At 38.1% G+C, this 21575-nt stretch overlaps 1 protein-coding gene across 1 annotated transcript in view; it reads left to right on the forward strand.

Annotated features, from left to right (window-relative positions):
- Window positions 1-21575, forward strand: part of snap91a (synaptosome associated protein 91a) — a 61249-nt gene that overhangs the window by 35165 nt on the left and 4509 nt on the right. Inside the window, 15 exon segments of the mRNA XM_066702389.1 lie at window positions 2388-2491; window positions 3326-3435; window positions 5070-5084; window positions 5313-5537; window positions 9383-9490; window positions 10571-10777; window positions 11201-11284; window positions 11498-11569; window positions 12952-13035; window positions 15302-15385; window positions 16212-16364; window positions 19513-19662; window positions 19984-20011; window positions 20474-20573; window positions 21091-21114. Of these exon segments, the coding sequence (XP_066558486.1) occupies window positions 2388-2491; window positions 3326-3435; window positions 5070-5084; window positions 5313-5537; window positions 9383-9490; window positions 10571-10777; window positions 11201-11284; window positions 11498-11569; window positions 12952-13035; window positions 15302-15385; window positions 16212-16364; window positions 19513-19662; window positions 19984-20011; window positions 20474-20573; window positions 21091-21114 (1548 nt within the window).

Below are 21575 nucleotides of genomic sequence, written 5' to 3' on the forward strand. Positions count from 1 at the left end.
ATCCCTTTGCTCATATGTACCATATTTAACGATCAGGTTTAAGTTGAGAAAATACCAAAATTAAGGCTACTCTTTCATTCTCTATTTTTAATTGTTTTTCTTGTTGATACCAAATACTTAATGTGATCTTATTTGTGTATAAAAATGCTGTACATTTATAAACCTGTTATTTAATGTTTACTTACCATATTCAGTACTTTACTGGAATTTACAATAAAGTAACCTCCACCTGCAGTTTATACATTTTCCTTTTTAAATATTACGGTTACATGGGTATTCGATGATGAAATCGACTACGTCAGTTTACTTTCACATTAGCACATACCAAATGATTAATAATTAATAAGTAGTCATAACAGATGACTAGTAGATGTGTGCAGTAGAGAACAATGTCATTATCCATTGCTGCCAAAGGTGAGTTAAATAGAGAGTGCTGTGATTTTACACTCCATGCTCTATAAAATTGGCAGACTTTATCCAAGCTTTTGACCCCTAAGACCCTGCAGTGTAATACTGTATTGATGGTTATTCACTAATGAGAGGCTATGGAGAAGCAGGCCTCTTTACTTGACTCATTAAACAGACAGATATTATCTGAGTGAAGTTCTTTCTCTTCTGCAAGGTCCCAGTTTTCTGAAATACTTATCATGAAAAGGGATAGTCTCCTTGCTTTGACAAAAACTGGCTCAGGCCCTTTAATCTTATTTCAGACAGATTCCGGGAGGTGTTTTTATTTTTTTTAAATGTAAATCATCACAATAACCTGGTGGATAAGAACATAGATACAGATGATACAGATATAGGTTTTAATTTGCAGATAGAGTAGATATGAATTCTGTATTTATTCTGCTGAAAACTCTTTACGTACAATACACACATGACCTTTGACCCTGAGTACCTCTGCTCAGTGAGACTGCTAACTTCCACCATTCTTTTGTTTCCTCCTTTCATGGATTATGCAGTGAGGGGTAAGTAATATGAAGTGAATGTTGCTTAGAGTAAGATGTCTATCATAATGCCCACCATGTGGATATCGGTTTAATTTTGTGGTTCATTCCCTCACACTTGATATGATTATAAATACTTCTTCACCCTGACTAAATACTTAAGTACTTACAATGAATTATATAAATGCATGTTGTTAAATCTTATGAGCTACATTCACAATGTCAGAGTACAGCACAAAACCTGAAGAGGTGTGTAGTTTCATATGGTGTGTGGTGTTATGAGTGTCTGACTAATTCTTAAAAACAAAAAATCCAATTATATTTAATCAGTGTTGTAATCCCCCCAGCCCCTGCCATTCCCTTGTGTGGACTTTGTGTGGAATTTATGAGACTCGAGCAATAATATGACTAATGAACACTTCAGTATTAGTAAAGGAGATATAGCACTAGTTATTTGGTTATATGAAATGCTGTATTTTGTCGTGTATTTGCTGAAAGCATGTTTCAAAAACCTTTAATCATACATTTATGTATACATCTTATTTTTGTAGGTCTCCCGGTAAGGTGAGTAAACAGTTTTTATGCCTTTCCCTTTTCATTATTTTTTTGGAATTTAAAATGAATAGTATTGCAACTTGCCATAATTACAGGTGAATACATCACTGAGGTTCATAAAGCTAAATTTGTGTGACCAAAAACCAAAGAACTTAGAAAAACATTGTAGTCCACTGAGATATTGTTTTCTTTTAGAACCACTGCTTTGATTAGGAAAACCACAATTTTCACTAAATTAGATCAAAAACTTATTTGACACTACTTAAGTTAACACTTTTGTTGATGTACTTGTTTATGTACTCTGAAAGTATTAATTTGGCAATACATCACCTTTTAAATTAAAATGGATGCATAGTATTTTATTATGGAAGACAGCCAACAGAGTACAGTGACACTGTAATGCCCCATAATTCACATAAACAAGCCTGTACATAATTTGTTTTTTTTTTTAACACCATTACATTTGAGTAATCTTACTTGTCATCTGTATCTCCTCACAGATGTTTAGCTTTCTGAATGCAGTCTTATTAGTGTGCTTGTGTGACCATTAGTCCAGTACTTGTGGGAAATCAACACAGGATTTAAAGGTGGTTTCCTGCGGTGCCCATTTTCTTGTCAATCCTGTACAAATTTGCTTTGACCTTTCGACTAATTTGTTGAAATACAAAAGGCAGTGCCAGTACTGGTTGTAACTGGAGGGTGATTAATGAGGAATATACAACCCTATGAGCTAAGGAAACTGATCTGCCAGAAGAGCTAGGAATTCGAATTGTACAGAATTAGCACTCTCTACATGACAGGGAAGCTGGAACAAAAAATACTTAAATATATATTATTAATTAATATTAATCAGAAGATATTAATTGAATTATCTTTATATTCCAGGGATCTCCAACTACCACATCCCCGCCATCCACTCCAGCTAAGTCTGCCGACGCAGCTGGTGTGGTCGATCTCTTCTCCTCCCCATCAGCAGCAGGAGCATCAAAGTGAGGCTCAAATGGTTGTAGAATAGTGACTCAGAGCGTAGGTTCACCTTGGCTGAACATGGTGTGCATAGTGAAAGTCTCATTAAAGAGCCACGCTGGGTTCAGAAATATAGTGTTTGTCGGAATTGAAATGTGGACTAAATGTCATAGAGAATATTCATTTTGTAATAGATTATCTGATAATGAAAAAAAACAACTGATGAATCACTTCACAAATCCTATGTTAGAAAATCAATCATATACTAGTGTGTGGCCTACAGGTATAAAGAGTACAAACGTGTCAGATACCAATTGGAGTCTCAGCAGGGGATACTGTGGCACATGTTTGATTGATTGATTTAATCGATCTGCATACATCCACCTTGAAAATACAGACCAGCACTGCATGTATCTTTAAGCATGGAGAATCTCTTGATGATAAAAATGAAATCATAAGGATATCTTTCATGTTATTTTGCCTTTTGATCATGAAAATGAACCACAAAAAGCAAAGTCATACTAAAAGAAATGTATGACACCATTAACCATTTATTGGAGCTGATTTTTCATAAGTGAATATTTCCTTTTTGCGGACTTAACCGGTAAAAAATATAACCAAGTCTTTATCAGCCATGGCACAGCTTTGAATTACGTGTGAAGTATGGTGTCTGAGGTGTACAAGTGTGCATGAGTGGTCTGCATAATGTGGTGGATTCAGTTCATGGTGTGTGTCGCTCCGTCAGTGCAAATGTGCTGCATATGATGAACGCAACACATTTACGGAGGAATGTGTTTTCTGAATTCTTGATTTTTCTCTGATGCGTAAAATAATGAGTCCTCATTTTCTGCCCTCAGTGCGTCTAAGCTGTCCAATGACCTCCTGGATCTGCAGCCTGATTTCTCTTCCGCACAGCCAGCTGGGGCAGCTGCAGCGGCGGCTCCCTCGTCCTCCAGCGCTTGGGGAGGTAACCACTGCTCAGGGTGTCACATAATGAATACTGCTGCTCGCAGAAGGCCCTTTATTAGCCCTGTCATTGCCTCTCACTGCTGTAAAATAGACTGTTTGCTAGGAATCAGATAACTGGGGAAGGTCTCTCTTTAACCTTTTTTGTGCTTGAAAGCATCCGTAGTGTTCAACTAAATCATTGTTGAAATCTGCAGGGTACATGTTTATTGAAGAATCTATTCACATATTTGGTGTTTGAATAATAAGAAAGAATAAAGAAGACTAGATTCTGGAAACCCAGCACACAAGATGAGCCAAAGGGTCCCCTCTGCTCTTATTTTCTACAAATAACAAGGATGACACAGCTTGTTTCTTTACGATTTGTAGAAAATGGATTGTGAGCAGCTGAATAGCGGACTCGTTATGATGGTTTTACTCCAGTGAGATTACATAACTAAAAGCAAGCAAGAAGGTCATGTCCAAATTGAAGAACTAAGCGTTGTTGACAGCACTTGCCATTTGCTCATGTGCAAACACTGTCTCAGAATACATACATTGGACAGATGTCATGATAAACCACATCAAGAAGAGGATTTATTAGTTATGCAAATCCTCCTCTATTCTTTTAATGAAGGTTTACTCTTGTCAGTTTGGTGTTAATTGCACACTTTTACCATGATGTTCCTGCTCCACTTACTTTCACTGCAATGCATACAGTACTTTTTCTAGGCATTCACTAGGCTTAACTACGCCAGACTGAAAATGCATGCGTCATATTGTCATAGTCTAGTAAAGCTCAATATATTAATGAAAAGCATAGTGAAAACAACATGGTTAACCATGGTAAAAGTGTGACATTACCATGCAAGTGAGGCACGGTAAATTTACATTAGTTCTTCAATATGTGGAATTGTCTTGGATCTGAAACTTAGAATTGTGAAGTGCATACATTCTTAATACTATGTTCATGTAAACATGTAATATAAGGTGTTAATTGTTCTCAAAGCAAGCGATGACCAGTTTAATATTTTAGGTTCAGGGGATTATTCTGAAGTTGTACATTTTAGCTATTCATACAAAGCTCTTCCTGTATGAGTTGGATTCATTATCAGGCCCTGGATCTAGTTCCTTCCAATGTCATCCAAGCCCCAAGCATGAGCTGGTGCAGTGTTTAAAACCAGCAGTGAGAGTTTAGTATAAAATCAACCAGTCCAGAACAAGAAGGAAAAAAAAGTTTGCTTTCGTGCCATCCATTCACTGGCAAACATCTCCTTTCCCTGTATTCCTTATTCACGCTTCCTTTTATTTATGCTTCTGCTTGTTATAGGAGGACAATTACAACATGACTATGCAAAGTGCTGTTCAATGGAGCTCAGCATGCTGTATAAAATAAGAACTAAATCAAGTTTATTGAATTGGTTTGTTTCCCTTCAGGATTTTAGCCACCCTTGCTCATTGACACAATGGTTTCTTTCTTTTATTTTTGGTCATGTTAACCCCACTTCCTCACAGGCTGTTACATCTATTTTATGCCTACACTATTGGATTTCTCACTACCTATATTTATTTGCCACTAACCGTTTATTTTTTCCCCCTCCACTTATCCTGACCCTCACACCCCTCTCTCTGCTTTGTGCTGGACATCCCCCAAAGACCTTCTTGGGGAGGGTGAGTAATTTGGTTTGAGGCTTCTTCATGGTAGCTAAATATTGACAGGCATATGACAGGCTGATTCGTCTTAATTTCCCTTCTTATTTTTTTTTTTGTTTAACCTTTAAATTAGAATCGGTCTGTATCTGTGTGGATTCAGTAGCATTCTTCTATGTTTTCTCTTTCCCTCCTCTGTATATTCGTCTGTCTGTTTGTTTGTCTGTCTGGGCGACTGACCCCCCACAGACTCTCTGACAGCTCCAGCCCCTGCTTGTGCTTCCGAAACTCTTCTCTCTGATCCATATGCAGTAGAATCTACCCCTACTCCTTCTACTGCTACTACCACTACCACTGCTGCCACTCCTGAGACTACTCCTGCTCCCGCCTCTGCTACTACTCCTGCTGTGGCTGTAGCGCCTCCTATTCCTCCTGCTGCCGCTGCAGTGTCTGGGGATGTGGATCTCTTTGGAGGTCAGTTCTTTTCAGAGGTCCTTCTCTGATGAATTAGGGAAGGGGGCACACGGTATGATTCTTTATCCCCTTTACCTACAAAGGAGTCGCCTCTCAATCCAATATTTGACATTGGCAGTTTTGTTCCTTTGGTGCTTACTGATCACTGGTTTCTTAAAACAGATGTGGATCCAGCAGTAAATCATAGGAAAATAAATTGTAAATTTCATTCTAAAGAGTAGTACTGTGTTAATTGCTGCTAGAGATGGAGAATGATTAAATGTTTCTGAAAAATTGCTATTTTTTCTCCATAAGTGTAACTACAATTTTGAATTATTTGGATGGAGACTGTAAGCTCACTAAGGTGAATACTCCCTCATTAATAATAAGAAAATAAAGTATTTTAATCTAAGAGCTCTTTGTGGCAGTTTCCACAAGTAAAAGATACATATTAATGTATTTTCCCAGATGCATAGACTATCATTGCCCTCCACAGCTGAAGGTGAAGGGGATAAACCATTTGTATCAGAATTGTTCTTTCAATGAAAATCCATATCTGTAAGGTTATTTCTCGAATTTGTGCAATGCTTGCTGCTGTTGACTATCCTGGTAATATTTTATTTACCAGGGCAGATAACAAATGCACTTGGGGGAATATAAATGGAAATTAACTTTTTTTTTTTTTTTTTTCATTAATTTTGTGTTAATTTTAGGACAATGCTAAAACCCCACAGTGTTGCTGACAAACTCCTGCTGGTGTGAACATAGATTTTTTTAGTGATACATTTTAAATGTAAACTGTCTTCAGACTTCAAACGGATTTGCCTTTGTTTCTAGTTTTTTATTTTATTACATGGTTGTTAATGACAGACTTGTTTTTGCCAGAAATGCCACCACACCTCAATCATCTGTTTTCACAAGCATTAGGCAACTGGGGCATCGCACCACGGTACAGAGGCTGGGAGGGAGTCTTGGCTCCTCAGATTAGTTGAACCCCAGCTTTGAGCTTGGCTTTATTGTTTCTTCTCCTGTGCTCTGCCACTGCCTGTGCCCTGCGTTTCAGCTCTGGGAACAGTGGGGGTCTCCTGCTTCCCAAATCTATCTCTCAGGTCACTTCTGCTTCTGCCACCACAACCCCCTCCCCCCACCCCCTCACACACACTCATCCCCTCGTTGATGGTGAGGGGAAGGTTATATAAGTAGTGGCTTACAGTAGGCTCTGTGCTTGTGTAGAATTCCCCAAATGCACCTTCAGAGAAAACAATCATTAAATGGCTGTTTTTCAGGTTGATTAGGTGCTTCCCAGTCCACTTACTGTTACACATTTATTTTTAAAGCTACGGTATGGGGGTCTTTGTCTTTTTACAATTACCTCTCTGTGCAGATTTTACAAAAAGCAGAACAGAAACAATCAATAATTAGAAACATCTACCAACAAAGATATGTCTTAAAAACTACAGAATGCCAAATGCATTGGACGGTTATTTTTAATTAAATACAAATTACCGTATTTTTTACTCTTATGTGCTCACCTTTCCTACAAATATTATAATTAACATACATGTTCATTGTACTTGTGAGGTCTTTGGGAAGATGATTAATCCTAAACTTCTGAATGCTTGGATTGGAGATTTTATGTTCAATTAATTTAGTGAATGCCTCTAACTATCTTTATTATATTTAGCCTATACATATTTTAAGGTTCTTGTTTATTTTAGGGTTTTTGGTACATCTTAAGAATATAGTCAGTGAATGATGTCATTGTTGTATAGGCATTGTGCTTAATTGGGAGGGATTTACTAAACCTGAAAGAGACAGCTTTGCCTTTACAGGAATATCATAAAACTACAAATAGTAATACAGAAATCTCTACAGGATATTTCACCAAGGGATTTTAAATTGGATTTTCTCATTTCTTCCCGACATTCAGAACAGTGCACATTCTCATCTGCTGATTTAGTTTCCTGTAGTGAAATCTCAGCTTGTTTGCCGACCACAATGACTTATGAGTCAGCAGATAAAAACTGAGAAACCACGCAAATGGGCATTACTTCAGAAAACCTTAAAGCAATATCACTGTTGCCCTGAATGTTGGAGCACGATGCATAATTGACCTCTTCTGTAAGTAATGGGCAACCCAGCATGACGAAGCCAACCTTTCAACATCCAGTCCTGTTGTGCAGCGTTCAGTCAAAACCGCTTAATGAAGTAAGCTTAGCTGTTTAAGTTGTTTTTTTGAAATTTTAACTGAATAATCAAATAAAACAAGGTGTATTGTTCATGAGAGAGTAAAGGAAATTAAAAGCTCCCAGATATCCAGTGGAATCCCACTCGTATCCACAGCAGTCCATTATAAGAGAGAGATTAATGGTTCCCACAGTGCAAGGTTATTTAGAAGTGAATCAGTTCACTACCAAGACTTGAGCCAAGTTTAAATAACTTTTTATAGTATATTTCCTTTTACAGTTGTTGACAGGCTAACTGGACGGGCTAAAATCCTGTCTTGCTTTACAAATATGTTTCTCGGCAAGGGAGGAAAAATGAAGGCTTGTCTCTATGACTTTGACTTTGGTGTGTCCTTGTAATGCTAAAGTAGATGGTTGGCATTGCAGTTAGTTTTGTTCCCCTTTAATATTCTTTAAGTGAACTGGGATATAAAAAATGCACAACAAGATCTCTGTACAAATTAAATTGCTCTTGAGAAAAATCCAGTGATACTTATTGAAGATTTAATTGGAGGGTGGCCCAGAAACTGAGATTATTGTATTTTCAAATTTGTCTTTGCATAAACTCAATGGAGTCACAGGGGCAGTTGTAAAGGATTAATCAGTGTATTTTATTTACTAGACTGTTGTCATAAACATTATACAGGGTGGGTCATTTGTTCACATTGTTAGCCATTAACTTTGCGGCGCTTTGTTTGTCAATGCGACACATTCATGATGCCCTAAGCCGTCTTAAAGTACAAATGCTGATTTAGTTGCACTCGGATTGCAGTCCTTTCTGGATGTTGTTCATTAAATTCTGCTGCATCATATTGATTTGAAGCACATTGCCTACCATACATACTCTATACTTATGGTAATTTATGTGGCCATCACTTACTATTATTATTATGTGTGGTGCGAGATTTGTGCCACCCTGTGCTGAGCTATTGATGGCATGTTTGCATTTATCACATTAAGAGCACTTTTAATTGATCCCTGAAACAATCCCCTATTATGAAATTGAAAAAAAAGACATTTAAATTTCACTTCCATATGGAGTTTCTTAGTTTGTAGTTCTGAGTACTTCTTAGTTCCCTTTTATTACATTTTTATTCCATGCAATCCTGTCTAAGTTAAATCAGTAAAAAGAAAGAAAAACTCTTTTGTTTTGGGGTCACATCTAAGTAAACCGATCTGAAAGTGCAGTCCCAAATATAATAGTCCAATATATACACTACTCTTATATAATAAAAAGTGATCTGTGCATGCTTCAATCTTTTAAAGACTTCTCAAAAGGCTATATACACAACTCAAAATATTAAAGCTCTGTTCAGCTGTGTTTTACACATAACTGAGCTGGGAATTTCACTCCCCATGCTGTTCAGGAGTTTGATGCTGGTGTGGCAGGTGCAACTGCAATTCTTAACACCTTGACATATATTTTGGACGAGACACTTTAATTTTCGTGTTCTCTGATCAATTCCTGGCAATTCTTTGTTGTATAGTTGACCTTTTCTAATCTTTTCAGCCTCTCGCTATTTGGTAACTTCTTATTTCTTGCCCTGTATTTTTCTCACTTTTGCCCTTTCACCCCTTTTTTCTTTCTTCTTCATTGTCCTGCGCTGTTTACCCCCCTGTCCCTGGTCCGTGGCACCTCAGATGCGTTTGCAAGTTCTCCTGGGGAAGGCCCCGCAGCTGCCGAGGGGGCGGCTGTGCCAGCAACTCCTACCCCTGCCGCCGCAGCTATTGATTCATGTGCTGGAACTGGTGGGTCCCATCTTGTTAGCTTAGTCCTAGCCTGAGCCACTCTGGAATGAGTAATGAAAAGAAGAATACCTTGTGTAGTGGGACAAGAGCATCAGTCGCTTTGTTCCTATCATGGTGGTGGTGGTGGTTGTTGTTGTTTGTGGTGTTGGTGTTGGTGTTGTTGTTGGTGATGGTGGTGTTGTTGTTGTTGTTGTTGTTGTTGTTGTTGTTGTTGTTGTAGTAGTAGTAGTAGTAGTAGTAGTAGTCTCAGCAAAAGCAGTAAAATCTTTCATGTGGATAGTGGTCTTTCATATTACACAAACATGATGCAAGAGCCTACTGTCCTGCTTCAACCTTCCACCAAATGCCCCAACCTTATTCTGCCCTATTTTTTTTATTTTTTTTTACTGTTGCCCCCTTCTCCTACTTTTACCTTACAGAATTCACTGTGTGAATATTCAAGTCTAACACTACTGATTTCAATTTTTTTTCCACATCAGTGTGATGATCATCATGACTAACCCATTTAAAAAAAAAATGTATGTAGTTATCCTACCACTACAGATACGATAATACATACAAGGCGTTTCTTTTTCATTACTTTCTATGAAATCTGGACAAGTAAGTATGCATTACTTTTAGAATTAAAAGAAAAATTGTGGTGTATTGGGGATAGAAACCAAAACGTTGTTCTTTAAGCCAAGACTTCATGGAGCTATGGTGGATATAAAAGGCATAGAATTGCTTTAGATTGTAAGTAGACTCAGTTTGTTTCTGACATTAACTTTATTCTGCACAAAAGCCACTGGCATATACCCTTGGAGTCAAACAGACCTAAAGCTACCTTTAAGAAACCTTGTTGCTACTGCTTTTCCTTTGGCTGTTTGATAAAGCTAGCTTTAGACAGTGCTTGCTTGAAATCAGTATTTGCCCAAGGCTGCAGGACAAATGTTAATGGTGGCTGACCTTTTTTGTTATTTAATTTTTTTCCTTTACTCCATTTGATTTTTCAGAATTGTAGTTTATTAGTTGCTAAATGTGGTTGTATATAACATCCTCCTCTCCCTTCCTCTCTGATCATATTTCCTAAACCCCATCAAGACCCCTTTGCGCCGTCTGAAGGTAGTGCAGAAGTTGCTCCAGAGCTGGACCTTTTTGCTATGAAGCCTGCTGAGACCAGCGCTCCAGTAGTTACCCCTACATCTAGTGCAGCTCCGAGTGCTGTCCCTGCAGCTCCCACTCCCATCACCACCGCTACCACCACTACTGCCACCACAGCTGCTCCTCCTGCTCTAGATATCTTTGGTGGTAAATTTTTCACCTTGTTGTTTTTTTTTTCCTTTCATATACATTTTGGATACCTGCTCAGTACCCTTTTTTTTCCTTCTCTCTCAAGATTTGAACAGCAATGGTCAAAGACAGAAAAGTTAGGGATATTGACATATTCTGGTGGTGGGTGGTGTTTCCTCACCCATCTGGATACCCTAGCGGTGTATTATCAACAACCATCTCCTTTTTAATTTTGACTAGTACATTAAGTGTAGCGCAAACCCGTATATATCAATGCTTCTTACCTATTATTGCTGTTTCTGTAGCAATTGCTAGTTTTCAGCATTTAAAAAAAAATGAATCTAAAGATTATTTTTTTTCAAAAGTTGTCTGCTTCTTTCTTTTTTTTTCTCCTTTCACTATGCACTGATTTAAAATGAATGTGTGTGTCCTTGTTTGTAGATTTATTTGATTCTATGCCTGAGCACAATGCCTCCACAGCTCCCAAACAAGATGCTACACCTAGCATAGACCTATTTGCCACAGGTACAGGATCAAGTTGATTCATTTATTTTCTTTGAAACCTTTCCATCCTTGATGATTGATTTCCATTCTTTTCCATTCTTTTTTCTGACACGTCTTGGTTGTTCTCATTGTGGGACACGAGTGATGCATGCACCCGCAGCAACGAAACATTGCTGGTTCTCTTGGTTTTAAAACGTCTGTTTGCTTTCACTTGCTTTTCCTTTACCTGGGAAGATGCTTTCTCGTCTCCACCTCGTGGACCCTCTCCTTTGCCTGATAGCAACCTGTCAGCTGATCTCCTGTCTGGTGAGTTCTCTGATGATAGTGCAGCAGATAAACTGACCTGGCAGGGTCCACCGTTCGTCTCTGTTCAGTTGTATTGCTCTTCTTCCTTCACAGACAGTGTAACATGTCAGTCACAGTCACGGTAATTCATTATGACAGTCAGCAGTTTTCCCAAACACTCTATTTTATTTTATACATTTTCATTTTTGTAACGCTCTTTCATTGAAAGAAATGTTTTTCTTTATTAACCAGTACTTTTAGCCCCTTTCTTTACATAGGTGGAATATTGTTGTTTTCTTTAAAGTTACTGCAGTATTTCTACATTTCAATAGATAGGGTTTCGAAGCAGTTAAGATTGTTAGCTTTTTTTTCTTAAACGTGGAATTTCACCTGTGTTTTGGATTGATTTAGAGTGAAATGTGCATGTTTGACAAGAGTGCAAGGGAAACAGTTACAGTCCCAATCTTTCTTTCCATCTTTCACTGTGGTTTCACACTTTGCTAATATACAAGTGAGTGTTGTTTTGGATTACACTAGCCTAGTATTGTAACTTGTGATTTGTTTATTGTTTGTAGAAAAACTGCCTACAGTTTAGTTGACAAAAGTATTAAAAGCCCTTTTTACTGTATATGGTAGCTTTTAGAATGCATGACACATATATAGCTTAATACTTACAAAGGTTACATATACGGCATGCATTTCAACTGATGTTCTTTATTTGCTCTTTATTTTATAGTGAAATTATGGTGTATATGCCTGTTCACTACTTAATCTGATTTGCATGTCCCTGTTCTTTCATTTGTTACAAATCATATTATGTGTTTTCTGTGGATTATTATATTTTTTGTTGTTTCCATGCAAGTAATTATTTGCATAATAGCTCATTTTTCCATTCAAAAAACACTGCAGTGTGGCGATGATAAGAAGTAAACCTTACATGTGTATCTTTGAAAAGTGAGGCCTGGGTGACACCACCTCCTGTTTTCATTTTTTTGTTGTATTATTTTAGAAGTAGTATTCTCTGTAATTTCCTTTGCAGGGAACATATTTGTTTAATGGGAAACAACAGGCAATCACACAGAACAAAATAGACTTTGGAACAAATGGGAAATAACAGAGAAAAGCACAAGACAAAATACATCATACCATTTTAATCTTTTTTATATATACTTTTAACCATTTAAATAGTTCTAAATCACTGAGCTTAATGGGTCAAGTCTTTTCTTTTTATAACCACAAATATTCCATATACAGTAGTGCAGAATTGATTAGGGACTAGATAGAACATTAGACAGTAAGTGCTAGCCTGCCATTATGTCTGCAGACAAGTAATATGACTAACTGACTGCTTGGTGATTCTTTGTGCTAAACCCGTCTTCCTTTTTGCTTGCCACGTGCTGCAGTGGACGCGTTTTCTGCACCAGCCCCTCCGTCTGCGGCTTCTCCTGCTAAGCATGATGCTGCAGGTGTGCTTGATCTGTTTGGGGGTGCGTAAACCACAGTGTCACTGAGTCAGTGTGTCCTGCTATTTCAGTGTGGGATTTTGTGTCATACTACACCAGTATGAAGTAGCCAACAGTTTGTGAAATAACACTTTTTTATGTTCTATATTTTCACTAAAATACCCAATTAATAGCACAATAGCATTACTTGCTTCTTTTTTCCCCTTTGCCAGGTATATTATTCCTGTGTTTGTTTTCTAAAGCAATTAATCAGACTTGGAATTTGAAAATATAGTTGAAGATGAAAAGGAAAATAACTCTCATTTTAATAATTAATAAATAATACCTATCATCCCTTGTCAAGGAGTAGGATTTCACAGCCTATTAGTGTCTCTTCAATATGCGTCTCCAGTGACCTTTCTCTGCATTGAGTCCAACCTCTTCCATAGCGATAGGATTTGATCCCATCTCCTTCAGTTTGGGGGCTGTCATCGCCTGGGCTCTCCAAATGCTTTGTGATAATCCTTTATTGGTTTCATTAAGCAAAACAAAGTTCAACAGATGTAGTGGCAAGGGTATAATTGTCCTGGGTTCTAAATTGGTGCATCTAACTTTTAGTTCTGAATTGGAGCAGAACTCCACAGAGCACCACCCTTCAATGAAGGGATACAGGGGTCAGTATAAATGTGATCTTTGTGATGACATTGCTTTCGCTTTGTATGCCTATTAACCCAAGATTGAATTGAGACAGAAAGTGGAGTAGGCAATGGTTACTTTTCACAAAATCCGTTATTACATGAAATTCAATTACAAGAGCTTGCAGCATTTCTCACATTCCCTGGCTGTGAACAGAGTGGGATTTGTGCTTTCTGAAAGTGCCGTCATGTCAGAAAAACACTAAAAAAATCTACCATCATATCATCTCAAAATCTTCTCCAAGAGAAATGCGGTTTTCAAAAATGTGCATTTAAAACCTGGTTGGAATCATATCCAAACAGTTTTTCCTTTAAATTGACTCACAGTGTTGGGAACTTCGCTCATTCTTATATATGTACAGTTGGTTTGCAAATTTGGACTTCTTACAGTCTTTGGCGATTAAAAACATGATGAAAAGAAACACTGTGAAACTATATTGAAGAAACTGACATTGTTATGATTTTATATCTGTGGTTTTCTCAGTCAGGGTGACTGGTTGCCACTGTTCACTAGCGCTGCCGCAGATTTGAGGAATGTTACTGTTTGGTGTTAAGGAATGGAATTCTTACTAGAGAATGCATTCTAAAGACCAAAATGAGTGTATGGTAAAGTAAACAAAGCGTTTCTCTCAAAACATCTTCAAGTATATTTTGCAATATTTATGGTACAGCAGATTACACAACTAGTTTGGCGACGGCAAATGGTGTGTGAATTCATACACTGCTTGTTTTGTGGTATTTACGTACGATTTAGAAATATATTTATATATAAGGGCTTGCTGTGGGTTCCCAGAGAGGACATTTAACAAACCTTTCCATAATTTCACATTAGGGCTGGGCTGCAAATCAAAGGCGTTGGATGGTCTAAGGTTAATGACTTGTATAAGCAAATTATGAAATGCTTCATTATGTAGTGTTTCTTAGTGATTGTTTTTGGAATGGTGCTTTAATATTTGCACTATAATGGTCTATGCACTGTGTTTTTTATGTGACACTGTATATCTTATCATTTCAATACTTCTTTCGTTTTTCCCCAGCGTTTGCATAGGATTGTTTTGCTATAGTTTCAAATGAAGCTGGGAGGGAAGCAGGGAGTAAATGCTTATCTCGTGGGCCTAAGTTTAATATTATTTTGATGGAACTAACCATCCAAAGTGATACAAATGTAATGTTATTATTATTTTGTGCATTATTTCTTATGTGTTCATGCATGATCTGTAAGTATATCTTGTCATCCTCTGTAGTTTGTGATGCTCCATTAGACTTTTCTGGTTATTTACTTGGTGTAAAAGCTGCAGTATTAACAAAACTGCAAATTACAATTATGGCCATGAATTTCAGATTTTTTTTTATTATTTATTTAGTGATGTAGTAAAAAATAAAAATAAATAAGAATAAAGAATAAAGAATTAAGACATTGCTGCAAATATTCAGAGATTAAGAAAAAGGAAAAGTATTGTCAGGAATATGTATGCAGGTGTACAAATCACATTGGAAAACCGCTCACTTCCTCCATTCTTTTACGCATCTGTCTGTTTAACATTTTATCAGTGGAAAGTGGATGCCTGATTTGAATGCTTGTTTGCCCTCATGCTTCATTGTGGATTGCTGGGTAGATGCGTTCGGTGGCTCTGCTGCAGAGTCTCAGCCGGCTGCCCAGGCTGCACCCAGCGCTGCCGCCTCCGCCGACCTGCTGTCTGGTAATTGATCTGTGTGTCTGTGATAGTAGCAGCTCTGTGCTCCAGACAGGGAACAGCATACACTCCTCATCACCATCGTAGACATTTAGGGGAAATTAAAGTTTATCGGTGAATGGAAACAACCTAACTGTTTTCCTGTGCATGTCTTGATTGGCCCTGCACCATTGACAGTGCAGAGGAGGATTTCCATTTACACAAATACATGAATGAAAAACCAAATACTTCAGGAATGTGACACATATAGTAAAGTACCTTAACATGTGATGAGATCCTATTTGATAGGGGATACCTGCTTTGTTTTGCACTCGTATATGAAATAAGATGAATAAGGTTGTATGCCATTAAGCACGCCATCTTTCTGTAACCAGGAACATAAGCTACAAGAAAAGACGTGTTTGCAATTAAATGTCATATTTTAATGTTTATGTTCATAGGAGGAACAAATTAAGATAAAAACAGTAGCAGTGTAGTGATCCATTAACTCTGAGTGAGTTGGCTCCTGATAGAGTACAATTATAATCAGGCAGCTTGCACTATCCATTCGGTGCCTGTAATTTGCATGGGTGCATTGACCTGATTTTATTCAATGCAAATGTTTTTGATCCATCGATTAAATTATGTTAATGGAGTTTCCTTTGCACGTTTCAAAACCTCTTTAGTATAAATCATGGTAACATCCTCCTGTATCATTAAAACATAGGTTATAACATTTACTTTAAACATGATTACTTTAGTGTAATAAAATCTTGTTCTATGTAAAACATATATATCTAATGTTAGAGTCGCTTTGTTGTAATGCAGTTCTGCCTCCTGTCTTGCCCTGCAGGTTTAGGGGGTGGATTCATGTCCCCCAGCCCAGCCGCAGCAGCTCCGGCCACAGCCCCAGCTCAAGCCCAGAACAACCTCATGCAGACCAACTTTGATGCCGCTTTTGGATCAACGGCAGCGGCGCCCTCTGGTGGCTCTTTCGACTCCTCAGGTAGTATGGCAGTGCTGTCTGGTTTCACTGCAGTGTCTGAACTGGCTGCAGATTCTCCCCTGATACGCTCCGCAAACTCGCTCTTTATCTGTTTGTCGTTGTTGCCTATTGACACCCTAACACATCATTGAAATATCATACACTTTAGAAAACATCAGAACTTTTTTTTCCATTTGTCAGTCTAGTGTATGATCCCTAGCTCGGTTGTGCTCTTGCCTTTTTGATCACATTCTCAAAGTTCAATATGGTGAATTATTTAGGGGCCAGGAAAGGGTCTCGATGGATAGAGAAACTGAAATCCTCTACCGGGATCTCTACAGAGACACTGAGTTACTACTACATGAGTGATATCTGCACTGCCTTCCCCACATGGGGTATCCTAGCTTTTCACTTTATTATTATTATCATTACTGTATTTTGTAGCAGAAATTACAATTGTTACAAGATATCACATAATTTTGTACATTTTACCCATTTATATTTACCCATTTACCCATTTCAACAGCAGTTGAACCCAGAGTCCAGAGCCCTAACTACTACGCCACACTACTGCCAACTTCACAAGCACATGACCCTTGACCTCTCCCTCTCTATTGCTAGCGGAGTGTAGATCCTTAAACACATTCCCATGGTTTGAGCCCAGTATATGTCCCATATTAAAATGTCTCATTTGTATATGACACTGAAACAGTACATGAAAACATCCGCTTAATCCATCTGGGCAGCAGTTCTTTCATGGACATCATTTTCGCTTTATATGCAGCCCTTCTATACATTTATAGATTTGTTGTTGTTGTTGTTGTATAAGGCAGCTTAAATGCCTCATGAATGATGCCTTGTGTTTTTCTCTGTGGTAAATCAAACCGTTTCGGCATTGATTTCTTTCCTAGCAATTAACAATTATGGACAATGAAAGCCTGCAGATAGTATTATCTATTCATCGCAGATCCTTTACACCAGAGTTCCCAAAATGTACATTTCTAATGGAAAATCAAGAGCACAGAAGCTAGGAATCTTAAATCAATAATTTAGCTTCAATCACCTGGTAACACAGTTGATCCTTCCCCTTCTTGTTTTCAATATATAGACTCCCTGGAATGCACTTCATATTTCTTTCTGGGCAATGTGTGCAGAATACTTCTCCTCTGATTATTTACTGTCCTGATCTTGTAGTCAAGGCACTAGTGCTGACCAGAGTGAGCTACTGCACCTTTCTAGTGGCTAGACTTCCTGCTTCTGCTTTCACCCTCTATCCACAATCCTGCTGCTCATGTTATGTCCTCTCTGCCTCGCTCCTGTCGTGCTCCTTCACCCCATCAGCCCCTGTCCTGTCCCACCGCTCTCCTCACCTGTCTCCAGTCTCTCGTCTTTCCCATATACAGTGAGGGAAAAAAGTATTTGATCCCCTGCTGATTTTGTATGTTTGCCATTTGCGAATAATCGCACCAACTGTTGTCACCTTCTCACCAAGCTGCTTGGCGATGCTCTTGTAGCCCATTCCAGCCTTGTGTAGGTCTACAATCTTGTCCCTGACATCCTTGGACAGCTCTTTGGTCTTGGCCATGGTGGAGAGTTTGGAATCTGATTGATTGATTGCTTCTGTGGACAGGTGTCTTTTATACAGGTAACGAGCTGAGATTAGGAGCACTCCCTTTAAGAGAGTGATCCTAATCTCAGCTCGTTACCTGTATAAAAGACACCTGGGAGCCAGAAATCTTGCTGATTGATAGGGGATCAAATACTTATTTCCCCCATTAACATGCAAATCAATGTATAACTTTTTTGAAATGCGTTTTTCTGGATTTTTTTGTTGTTATTCTGTCTCTCACTGTTAAAATACACCTACCATTAAAATTATAGACTGATCATTTCTTTGTCAGTGGGCAAACGTACATAATCAGCAGGGGATCAAATACTTTTTCCCCTCACTGTATCCTCTCTCGCTCTTATCATTCTTTCAGTTTGCAACACAAAAGGTATCAAAGCGCTGGATGTTATTTTTCCTAAATGCACCTGAAAAATAACAGAAGTCAAGGAGCTTTATCTTACCAATGGTTCTAAATTAAAATACATCGGTGATACTAAAAATATGGATTACAGTATTAGTAAAACAGAGGACCAGGTTAAATTGTACTATGTGAAGCCTACATATGCATGAAAATAAGCATTATATAAGAACCAAGCTGTCTGCCCTCTGATTGCTTTAAGTTGTTCTTTTTCCACTGTGCATGACAAATGCTTATTTGTTTCCTCAGATAATGTATTGTTGGTACTGCTTAAAGCTTATTTCTTCAACACTGCTTTCTCTTTCTTCCATTCGCACTTTCTGTCTCTCTGCTGGGTCATTGCTTGCTTCCAATGTATGATTGGTGAGTTTTACACAAGCTTAATACCAACTGTGCACTGCCGGCCTGTGCTCTTTGTCTACCGGCAACTCCTAGAATATTCCGGAGTGATTAAATCACATTGATCAGCGTTTACACCAGACAACCATCAACATGTTTTTATTTACTTCAATAATGCAGAGAAGTGATTTTTAATTATATAGATAAAAACATATCCATACACAATATATGATCCTCATGTTATTCTTATGCCAAAATAAGTTTGTTTCATATGCATAGATAGGTATGAATAACCTTAAATGTAATATTTTGTAATGCTAAAGTTAATTAAGAGCAAGAGGTCATGTCAATTCCGTCAGATAATATTAAAATGTAACTAATTTGAGTGAATGCTGTTGAGTTGTAGTTTTTCAGAAATGAACACTAGCGGTACTTCGTGCTAGTTAAGTGCACACAAAATGAATGAGCAGAGCAACGACAAAGTTTTCAGATCAAGTGAAACCTCAGTTTGGAAAACATTAACAGATGAAAGTGAATTTACAATGATGACAAATAAATCCATCATTTTGTTTAGGCAGCAAAACAATATGTTCGAGTATCTGTGTTCTAAAACGGAGATATCCTCATGCGGTGAGGTATTGAGCCCGACTCCTAATTCCCCCTGGTAAGGGAGAGCTCTCTATCCCTGCTGTGTATCGGTCATGGCCCCTTTCTGAGCTAGACTAGGAGTAAACCTCACTGCTCTTTTATCTTTGCTGCTCTGAGTCATTCAAACACTAATTCTCATGTTTTCGTGCCTGAAGTTTTTGATGGATTAGGGGACCTCCTTATGCCTACTATGACACCCCAGGGTCAAGGAGCGGCAGGACTGGGGGCCGGGGGGATGCCCGGAGCACAGTCCAGTAAAGTCCTGGGTGGAGACCTGGATTCTTCATTGGCAAATCTTGTTGGAAGTACGTATTGAGTTTTTAAAATCATTTGTCTGATTTGAGTATATATATTTATTATTGAGCATTGTGTTGGACTGTATTGTATTTTCAAATCCCATTCGGACAGAATGACCTTGGTCTAGCCCCTGTAGATCACTGTGGATTCCCTAAGTGGACCCACAGTTAAACTAGGGGAGCACAGTTTTATCATGCATTTCCCCTCTATAAATAGCCACTCAAATGACATCTTCTGCCTGTGTTATTGAAAATATAACAAGGTAAAGGCGCTCATAAATGGCAGCAGCTGTGATGCATTGATTCAGTTTTTTCCCCTTTCTTTTACAGATCTTGGTATTGCTGGGACACAAAAGAAGTGAGTGTGTTTTTTTGGTTGTTCTTTTACCATTGAATGTGACCATGCTGGATTTTTTCTCAAAATCAACAACATGATTGTGCTTTAAGAGTGAAAAAGCATTGGTGGTGTACATCCCAAGTAAAAACAAGGAATGACATGTTTGGCAAATTGTATTTTGTATGGGTTTAGACCATTCATGCTTGTGTTACAGTGCTGCAATCAGTGCTACAGTGCTGTAAGCTGTAGAAAGGACTCTTTTCTCCTTATTTCTTCATAGAAATGTATCAATATCCAACATATTATGATGACTCAGACTTGCTTGCATGAATAAGGAGAATATTGTGTTGTTTTTCTTCCCCACTCCAGCGATTACAATACAGTCCCTTTCCTGTTTTGTATTTCTTCATACCCCAAGTACTTGAACCAAGTTTCATTGTGGGATTTCATTAACTGGACTAACTTCGTCATCTTTTCCCACAGAGATCTTCAGTGGAATGCCGGTGAAAGGAAACTGACTGGGGGAGCAAACTGGCAACCAAAGGTAGCCCCAGCGACTTGGGGTGCATCTGGATCTCAGATGGTAAGTGTCTCATGTGCACTGGAGGTAGATATATGTGCTGGGACATTTGTTCAGCTTGTTTCCAGTGTGTTGACTTATAAACTCTCCAAGAGTTTGGAAATGTAACCCAGATTCCTCGGTCTGTGCACCTTGGTCTGTGTGGGTTTGCGTTATGGTGAGACAGCATTAAGGATAAGCTGAGGGTTATGACTAGGGTTACAATTAGGTTTGGGGTTGTAAGTAATCCAATTATAAGGATGTATGGATACGACAGGAACTCATAAATACTCCAGTTTAGTTAGACAAAGGGATCTGTGTGCCAAATGTAAGATTTGACAAGTATGTGTAGTTCAGAAGAGAATGATGTTATAGTTGCATTTGCATAAAGAACAGCAGGATGGCAATATTTTGCCAACATGGACTAAAACAAGTTTTGAAGACAAGCATTGTTGATGTAAACAACCCACCATTTAGATAATCCTTTTTAACTTTTAAAAATATTTTAAAGATATGTATATTCATCTGTTTTTCCCATCAGAATGGTTGGGCATTTCCTTTTTACGTAAGTCAAACATTCTAAATTAAGCAATTTCCTACTAACGAATCGATGACTCTGTATGCACTTCAGTATGGCACTGCTGTCAATAATTCTAACGTCTGCTGCTGCACTTTTTATTAATTAATTTGCTAACTTTGTAGCACGGATTGTGCACTGCAAGCAAGCTTCCTGAATCTTGCTGTATTTAATATTTTTTTAATATCTTCCTTCTTTTCTTGACAGGCATTTATGTATTGTGCTTATTAGACTCTAAAAATACTTTTCCTGACACCTTTAAACCTTTAAAGATTCTCTCTGTTAGTCTCATATGTTCAGCCACAATGCATCTGGTCTTTCCAGATTTCAGATTAAAGCACATATACAGTATGAACAATTACTACAGCATGGTATAACACCTTATCACTGTACATAAACTCCCACTATCCGTCAGCCTAATACATATTATACCAGTATCATATAACCCT

The sequence above is a fragment of the Amia ocellicauda genome, chromosome 1, assembly GCF_036373705.1.
Source record: "Amia ocellicauda isolate fAmiCal2 chromosome 1, fAmiCal2.hap1, whole genome shotgun sequence".
In the NCBI taxonomy this organism is placed as follows: domain Eukaryota; kingdom Metazoa; phylum Chordata; class Actinopteri; order Amiiformes; family Amiidae; genus Amia; species Amia ocellicauda.